At 29.5% G+C, this 10,221-nt stretch overlaps 1 protein-coding gene across 3 annotated transcripts in view; it reads left to right on the forward strand.

The window, feature by feature from the left end:
- LOC106680994 (probable cytochrome P450 6a17) overlaps positions 1-3,387 on the forward strand; it is a 14,428-nt gene extending 11,041 nt beyond the window's left edge. For all 3 annotated transcript variants that reach the window (XM_014421080.2, XM_014421078.2, XM_014421079.3), the window contains 2 exons: positions 1,682-1,927; positions 3,140-3,387. In XM_014421080.2, coding sequence (XP_014276566.1) covers positions 1,682-1,927; positions 3,140-3,300 — 407 coding nt within the window. In that variant the 3' untranslated portion in view covers positions 3,301-3,387. The remainder of the gene's footprint in view (positions 1-1,681; positions 1,928-3,139) is intronic.
- Positions 3,388-10,221: the final 6,834 nt, after the last annotated feature.

Genomic DNA, 10,221 nt, shown 5'->3' on the forward strand with positions numbered 1-10,221 from the left:
TATATTAAATGTAACGTCATCATTGAACAGTCAATTTGTCAACTGAGCACTGATATGGAATTTATGTAAAAAATTACTTTCATTTTTAAAATAAAGACGAATAATAATTATGTAATTGTAAAAAAACAAAAACAAACTTCAGTATCATACTTTTGAAGAGTCAGTAGATGAAACAATATTGATTCACTTATTGACATAACTTATATTCAACATGAAGTTTATTTGCATCACATTTTTCGGATGAAATAACCCTTTTTATGATTATGTTTTCTATAATTTATCATTTTTCATTGTTGTTAACAATATGTCAGATATTAAAAAAGACAAAACCAATTTTATTTTTAAATTTTGAATATAAAAGTTATAACATCTTTTCTTTTTTTCATAAAAAGACAAAGCTTTTTGTACAAAACACACTCAACAAAAGCTGAACTTCACTTAGAAGAAATTCAGCCTGAAATAAAGATGTTAGTAGATGACTCACCGTCATGGGTATATCCTTGAAGACCCTCCAGACTTACATCAATTCTGAGAATCACAATGAAGAGTGATCAGAATTAATCTGAAATCAGAGCTTGAGCACTTGAATATATTAGCTCTATCTACCCCATCTATGTGCCTCCTCCTAGAATATTTACAGATGGCTCAGCTGAAAATGCTATAGGAATGGTAATAGAGGTATCCACATGGATTTCACAAATGGAATTGCATGAGAGAAAACAATTTCTTATGAGGTTTAACTCAACAAACTATAGAGCTGAGCAAAAATCATTAGTGGAGGCTATCAGAATATTATTTTTATAGAACAATCAACATTTAGACTTCAAACCATTCTTACTTTTAAGAAAGGAACAGGTATTGATTATTTGGTTTAGAACTAGACATAATCGGCTTAGCTGGAAGAAGCCAGCATACTACCAAAAACCTTCCCCAAACTTACACTCATGGAGGAAAAACGGAAGTAGATATGGCCTGAACTGACTGATTTGGTGACCTGGAGGATCTCAAGATTACCACAGATTTTATTCTGTCATTCCCAGACTAGGCCATTTAAATTGGAAAAATGAAGAAGATAGTTAAAACATTTTACACTAATCCTGAGTATTTACGTCCTATTTGTTATATCTGTCATTTACTTTTAATTCCATAACATTCCTCTTTCCTCTACTTATATTGAGAATTTTTAATATAAAGATTTGTTTTTTGACACATAGTATTAATATAATTAAGAACAATGTATTTGATCGCGAGCAAATTTTCGGAAATATTTTTCAAATGATGAATTAAAGACAAAAACAGGTTATTTATTTCGAAAAAAGTAGTATAAATAACTGATATAATTCTTTGAAATATTTTTAAATAAAATTGTAAATTTATGATTAAATGATCCTTAAATGTGTATGTGAGGAAGGATAATCTTCATATTGAGTTTTCTTTCATATATTGTTAAATTGTGAAGGGGAGGTTTATTAAAAAAATTTTCAGGAAGTTACAAATACAAAGAAATAATCAGAAACTCCAAAGAATCAAATATTCAGATTATTATTATGTTAGTTGATTATTATATTAGATGAGTCTTGGAAAAATTCAATAATATGTAGCAATTTTTTTATTAACTTTTTTCATTATACATATTATTTTAAAATGTACATAGAGAATTAATTAAAATAGAATTTTACAGAATGTATGAGAATGCACGCACCAGTTTCATCATTATCTCGTACATGCACAAAGGATATTGTTATAAATGATGTAACAATATCAAAAGGAACTAAAGTTTTTATAGCTGCTTCTGCCTTTCACCAAGATCCCGAGTACTATTCTGAACCAAAGAAGTTCGACCCAGAGAGATTTTCAGATGTAAATAAGCAGTCCAGAGTAAAATATACATATTTACCTTTTGGTGAAGGGCCAAGAATTTGTGTTGGTAAGAAACAAGAAAAAACAATTTGTCTATATAAAATACATTCAAAAACAATACATACAATTAAAAATAAAATTACAAGTTAATATTTTATCTTTATGATTAAATAATTCCAGGAATATTTGAACTAAATGAGAAAACATCAGTAATTTATATAGGAAATGTAATTTCTAATATAAACAAAAAACAACTTAAAATTTAAATTATAAAGTATAAATATAAATTAAACATTAAATTATAAAAATAAAATTATTATAAAATACTTGGTTGTAGTTATTTGAATTGAAAATCACTTCTTGTTGTGATCACTACTTTGTGATGATCCTTCACAATTATTTTCAACTTAACAACTTTACTTGAATTAGCTTTGAATATTTTTGAATTAATGTAATAGCATTTACTTTATCATGATTATCGTAATCGTCATTTTGTAATTAGTAAAAACCACTTGCACTAATATTTTAGAGAAAACTAATTAGATCTGTTCTTCCGGTGTCTTGCATGGTCAAAAAAATATGAATTTCTTTTTATTATCACTTTCCTGTGTCTGTATGCATAAAAATAATCGTTAATTAATTTTTGTCTTTTAAAACTTAATACACTTCATATTCACAAAAGAAAATGTTTGATAAGTTCTTATTGTTGATGTATATCACTATTTCTTTTATCTAGACTGCAATATTCTGGTCTCTTAACATAAATTATCTTAATATTCAAATATTTAATTATTTTATTGGAGGAAGATGGTCCGAGTGATGGCCAATAAAGGTTTCAAAATAGTAACAAAAAAAACTACTTATTATTAACCAACGTTTCGCCCCATTTTGCAGGGATTCATCAGGGCTGATAAGAGTGAAGTTTTGTTGCCAACTGGGCAGCAGGCATCAGTTGGCTAAAACAGTTGGGAGCAGCTGGTTTCAGTTGGCATCAGAGTGTCACTCTTATCAGCTGCGACGAAGCCCTGTAACGTTGGTTAATAATAAATAGTTTTTTGTTACTATTTTGAAACCTTTATTGACCGCCACCCGGACTATCTTCCTCCAACCTACTTTATACGGTCAACTAGCTTCTTCCAATTTTAATTATTTTAATTTATAACTTAAACTTATGAAATATTCATTTCAGATACAAATGATTAAATAAATGATATTTATCAAAATAATGCACACTCTCACACATGTGTATATGTATATACTTATTTGTTTTTCTTTTCAGGTTTTAAGTACGGAACATTAGCTGTGAAGATTTCTGTTATATTCGTCCTTCTCAAATACAGAATAGTAGCCTGTGTTGATGCAAATGAATCCTTATATGATCCGAATGAATTCTTTTTAACTCCAAAGGCAGATGCAACAATGAAACTTGAAGAATTATGATTTTGATGTAATTTTTTCACATTGTTTTTAAAAAATTGTGTTCAGTAGAACATTTCGTTCCTAAATATATTTATATTTATACTGCGACTCTTTAGTTTTTTTAAAACCTATTTTTATCATTAATTCTTAATATATATCATGTAAGAAACATGAATATGGAAGAATTTTATAAGAAAATGATGAAACACCTATTATTTATTGGTACAGGTCTGATTATACATTCCTTAAAAATCTCCTTGTACCTCAGGTACCTGAACTGTCATGGAATGAAGGGACTTCCTGACCTTAGAATCAATAGTATAGTGGAAAGAGAAATATGGTTTAAGGAGCAGGTAAACTTAGAACTTTGGGATGAATTTCATTGGTATATTGGATAGACAACAACTTTACAATAAAATAAAAGAAAACTGTAATGATGATTTATCAAGAGGTAGGTCAGGATTCCATTCTGGTTTCACTGAGCTGAGGAATAATCTGCTTAGTTACTGTCAAGCAAACAATATATAAGTCCTAGGTTAAATAAATGATTTTTTTAGTTAGAGGGAAACATTTGTAATTAAACTGTCAATGTTAGAGATTCAATTGAATTTTTGTTTATTTTTTATGCAAAATGAATGCTCCTATAGACACCTACTAACAAATTTCTTGTTGTGTGTTCAAAAGAGCTAATGATGTATATCTCGTTTCTAGAATGGAAGGGACCCGTACAACTCAAATCATTTTTTTGTAAAACAAGCATCGAAAGCAGATTAATTTTCATATAGAAGCATCTAGGCTGTTTCCTCTAACACATCTTTCTAGTAGAACATCTACGCATAGTGTCTATGAGTTAAGTCTCATATTTATAGGCTGGTTGCTCTCTGGTCAAAACATTAATATTCCTAACGTTACAAATTTTGAGTTGAGAAGAAGTTTTGAGTAATAAGATTAATTTTAGATGTGTGATATGTAAAAGGATTTCTTCAGTGAAGTGGGTAATATCTGAAGTAAGTGGTGGTTCCTCGGTGGTGACAATGTGGGTTCATAGGAATGAAATTATGGTGGGAGAAGGTTTAACTGATATTCACCTCTATAAATCTTCATAATATCCAACTCAAAAATATGATGCAAAATAACCATCTGGCCACTCACTAATCTCAGTAACTTCAAAACTAAGAGTATCACACTGAGGTTTCTGATGTATTATTTCAACCCTCTCAGCTACAATAGTCTCTAGAAATGCTTTCAGTTTTTGTCATTATTGTATTCCAATTAGTTAATTCCCACAAATAAAAAGCGTTATATGTTATGCCACTAATAAATATCGTTCGTTTGTTTGCTCTTATTTATCACTAAATAAATAATTTCACGCCGTTTTCCAATTTCAGGTGCTTTTTAAATATCGCTCGTTTTTACTATCTTAAAATCTCCTCTTTCCATTTTATTACCAATATTGGTTCGATTGAGATTTTATTATTATTTATTTTTTAGTTTAATAATTTATATTATATTTTTACAATTTAACTACTCTACTAATGATCATCTATAATATTCCACGAGATTTATAGAGTTCTTGTCAATCAAAAAATTAATATACCTAAATTGAATAATTTTTTAAATGAAAAATTGAGCCAAATACTTTAAACAATGGGTATAAACTTCAACAAGCCGTGTCACCACTAGTGCTGGTCAGATTTTATTTCTTTATATCTTTATTGAAATTTACAACTGTACATAATAATACATTTAGTAAATTTGCTGTAAGTTTATAATGGAGTGATACAGGCGGTACAACTCTAATAACGTTTTTACCTTAGAAGGTCTCGTGGCCATATTTTTTTCTGGCGCCTAGGAGGATTGTCAGGAATGGATGAGGAAGCAAGGTTAGAAACTAGTGGGTTTGGGTGGTTCGGGAGTTATAGTGGAAGAAATGATACCTGGTTCGTATGGTCAGATTTAAATATTGTTTGTTTTTGAAGAGAATTCAATTAATTTTCAAATGTTTTTATAAAAATACCCAAAAGATTTTCACGTAGGCCTCTTATAACCGATAGACCCGTTAAAACTGCACATCGAAAATGATATCCGATCACAACACTTTTCTTACCTCGGTTGTAAGAAAAGATACCGATTTCAATATTTTGTTTTATAAGAAATTGTGTTCAAAATAACCACAAACATAGTATACATAAAATTATACTTTTTTATTTATCTGATACTAAATTTTCTCTTCTTCATAACTTTTTTCCTGGAATATTTAAGCAATGTATGGAAAGTACAAGGGCTTTAGGAAGAAGTGTGAAGGCAAATATTATAAAAAATTTTGTTTTTCGCCTATTGCACAGAGGGTGCCCGAATTGGTACACTGGCATCGGCAATCGAAATCATACAAAATCGACCTATAGATTCCAAAAATAATTGTAGCGCAGACTAAGAGAAAAACGAAAAATAATGTTTTGGACGCGGGGAACTCTAAAACAGATAGATCCGCTTAAAACTGCGCATCGCAAAATTTGGTTCGGTTACAATACCCCCGTGCTAAAATTTGTAAACAAGTTAAAAACTGATAATGTGCTGTATATTTTGACATGAATATAGCTGATCGAAGGATTTATGTTCCAAATGGTGGAATATTAAGTAGCTTTTATTTTTTTTTATCGTATAAATCAGTGAAAATATAATTTTCACAAAAAAACAACAACTTTAAAATATTCTTGTAACTGCCAAACTAATATTTATTTAATAATTAATTTAAAAAAAAGAACCTCACATTTTCAGTTTCAAAGCTTATTCACTAAGTGACGAAATTTTCTTCTTTGCTTCCGGTCTCAATAAATATCAAGGAATCAGATGACTTTTTTTTTTTTTACCTCCCTATCTGGTCTACGTAGTTTTTATTCTCGATACAAGTTACATGTAAAAACAGATGAGTCCTCTTATCTTTCAGTTGTTTGACTAGTGGGTTAGTGAATGCCATGAGTCTGCCTGAATTTACCAATATAAATAATGTTTTTAATTTGTGACTACTGTTGCATTTCTTTTTCTGTTTTTCGAAACTCAGAAATAGTCTCCTTCTACTGGTGCACAAAAATTTATGAAGCTTGCATTCTGAAAATGTTCAATATTTTTTGTCTTCTAATAATTATAAACTGCTTGAAAAAAGTGACCTAAAATTTTTTTCAGGAGAGAATTGAAGGTTTTGAGCACCCTTGGTGTTCGACTTTTGGTCAACTCTACAGCCGTCAAGGAATTGTTTACAAATGTGAAAAACATACGTGAGAAAGTTTAAAATTGGACCAACTTTGAGAATAATGAAATAGCTTAAAGAAGAAGAAATTCATATGAGATATTAAGTAAAAATTCCACAATTATATTTATTATATTATACAATTATATATAATCTGGCGTACGGAAGGACTTACTATAATACGAAATGTTTGTTAACTTAGTGAATTGAAAATAGCTTATAAACGCTATTTAGTGAGGCCAATTTTCCTTTTATTATTTGGAAAATCAGTTCAAAATTACTGGGAAATTTTAGATTAAATGAAAAAAAAAAACCTAGTCTAGCGGCACTATCATTGAAATACGTCAATTCAAAATAAACATAAAAACTTTCGAATCCGGCTGTGGCAGATAATTATTATGTAGCCGTTGAGTCAACTCTGTAGCTTCAGGAACCCTCCGGGGTCCGCCCAGCCTCATTAAGTGGGTACCCTTAATTGGGTAAAAATCTGGTGGTAAAGTGTGATTCTGGCCAAATCACCTATTTGTACTACCGTTGGTCTAGTAACAGTACTTTAATACTGCAATACTACTAATACTAAGCAATAAACAAATACTACTTACTAAGTATTACTCTGACTCTTCATGTATCAAATTAAAATTAATTCAGTTTCTTTTTTTGAATTTTTTCATGGTCAAAGTGAAGCAGCTTATCTATAAGCTATAAACTAAGAAATAATCAATGATTAATACTAAAGTGATTCAATTACATCTTTGTTTACAAAGATCCAATTTGCCTGGCGCGCTTACATTTCCATGATTTATTTCAGGAGATTAGGATTGTAGAGTACTTATTTGTGAACAAATAGAGATTTGAAAAATAGTAACCCTTTGGGCCTTTTCAAGTCGTTTTTCCAGAGCATCCATTTTAACATTTTTTACCATTCCCATGAAAAGTTAAAATTATCCTTGCATGCAGTTTTTCTTGCCCTAGTTAGGCACTAAGAAAACCACAATTCGAAATTAAGCCCAAATTCATATAATTACCAGTAATATTCTGCAATTTAAAATAATAACCATATTACATAAGTTTTATTTTGTGATAAGTTTTTGACTGATTTAAATGATATCGGGTTGTTTTTTTAATTTTTATTACAATCTTAAGCACTTTTATGTACTATCTTTTTATTTTTTTAAAAGCAATGTTCCACATGTTAAAGGCGAATGAAGGATTTTCTAACATCTTAATAAATTTTATTTACCGTGTCCTTTTTCCAAACATTTTAAATAAACAACATGGTAACTTCATTTTCCATAAATATAAACACTTTTATCTTATAATTATTGCATTGAGAAAGTGTCTTCGGGAATCGGTAAAAAAAAAAAAAAAATAAGATGTTTTTGCTATCACGAGGATGGATGGTTATTACTAGTTTCGAGGACCATCTGGAGTTGGCCCATGATCTTTGTGTGAAATGTGGGGAAAACTAAATTAAAAAAATGGTCCCAATAGTTTTGAGAAAAGCGACGGATGGATTGTCTTATAATATAATTTGAATTTTGGGTATGATGTAACATAAAATTGCTCAAATGCTGAGGGAGGGGATTAAAATTTTATTTGCTTGGTTCTAAACCTTCGAATTCCTTACAATGCAAAATCCTTAATGATCCTTACTTTGTCAAAAATGAAATCATATATTAAGACCTTAATGTTCCATATGTATCCGATCCAGCCGGAACCAGATATTATTCCTTCTATTATAAACTCTCTAACCACCCAAACCCTCTAGATTCCAATCTTGCTTCCTCATCCATTCCTGACAATCCTCCAAGACACCTGAAAAGAAGATGGCCTCGAGACCTTCTAATGTAAAAGCGTTATTAGAGTACCACCAATGGGTAGTTTCTCTACAAGCCTGTATCACCCATTAAAAAATTACAGCAAATTTACTAAATGTATTATTATGTACAGTTGTAAATCTCAATAAAGATAAAAAAAAATGTTTCTTGGTCAGTACAATCCTTTATTATTCAAATTAAACCTAAATTAATAATAATTAAAGAAATAAAAAAAAGTAAATAACAATGGTAAAATAAATGATAGCTCAATTAATAGCTTGGTAATTGATGCAGTTAGAAAATCCTTTTTTTCAAGTTGTTCTAAATGATAAACCCAGTGCGGAATGTAACATATGTTAGCAAAATGCTTCATGATTCGGGTAAAATGTTTTGAATCATATATAAGGAATTATAATTTATAATTTAATATTTAAATATTAGAAAATTATTTAAATTAGAAGGCTAGAGACACATACAGACATACATGGGGCGGGATCCGGCCGCCAGCGCTACCCATCGGGATCAATAAGAGGGAGGCGGCTTGTCAGTTGGGGGCCAGCCTGGGGGGAGGCATCATGTCAGTGAAGGTAAGGTCTCTCTGTCGTATCTTGTATCTGCATCAGTATCTGTATCTATATCTGTATCTGTGTCTATATCTGGCAATCTGCTGGCAAAAGCTTCTTTCACTTCGAGCTGCTTCTTAATGCTTCGTCTTCTGGTCCAGACCATCTCACGTCAGGTGTCTCGAATGTCTTGATTACATATAGTGAAATTTTATAATATACAGAATTATTTTAAATAAAATTGTCTTTTAATTCCTTTGAATCATTGAGATGCTCCAGTGAAATTACGTTGTATACGTGCATAAAGCTCTTTTTTACTATACAAAATAAATTGACACTACAATAGTTACTCAATATAGGTGATGTATGTCACCATATATACTTATATTTTGAATATTCAATGATATTTCGTATTTGGTTGAATAAATTAACCCATTAAAATTCTATAGATGAAATACTGTTGAACTGTTATTAATAATACTGTTGAATATTATTAATATATCTTTGAAAATTTAGGAATATTTATCGAGGAGTATTTATTTAGATAGTGTTAAGTTGGGAAAATTCTGAAAATATCTGTTGTTAACAAATATACTAGCATTTAATTGCAATTTGTATCAATATCAGTTTAGACTCTGGAGACCTGTATTTGTAAAGGCTAAAGTTTTTGAAGGTATTTTTAATTATAATTATTTATATTTGTTGAATCAAAAAATTGAATATTTTATCATTTGTGTAATAAAATTAAATATTTTATCATTACGTTCTGAATTATTTTAATAGTGATGTACCTTTCTTAGTAGTAGACATTTTAATATAGTATTAACTGAAATGTTTCCTGATCTAAAGACATTTAAAAATATAATTTCGTTCTTTGTAGATTTTCTCTTAGGTGTCTCTGTGAAGTAAGTACTTATAATCATTAGCTTTGTGATACGAACTGAAAAAAAAAAGAAATGAGAATCAAAATTTAACGAAAGAGGATAGTATTTTGAAAATTAGAAAGATAAATTTATATTTTCTATAAATTAAAACATAACGCAGAACCAAGTAAATAATAGATTTACGTAAATTATTATTTAAAAAAACAATTTTAATTACTCAAATTGTATTACAAAAAAAAAAAATCAATAAAAGGAAAGGAAATCGCAATTTAAAAACGAAACAATGAACATTATAAAAAATTATGTTCTGTCCTTCTTGTATTTGTATGAAGAATACTATCTGACTAACATAAACAAATCTCCTAATTAACGGAAGACATATCTATAAGATGCATGCTTCGAGCAAGACACTAGTGACGGGTCACTCTCCC

Source organism: Halyomorpha halys, unplaced genomic scaffold (genome assembly GCF_000696795.3).
Source record: "Halyomorpha halys isolate HHAL.00 unplaced genomic scaffold, Hhal_1.1 Scaffold302.1, whole genome shotgun sequence".
Taxonomy (NCBI): Eukaryota; Metazoa; Arthropoda; class Insecta; order Hemiptera; family Pentatomidae; genus Halyomorpha; species Halyomorpha halys.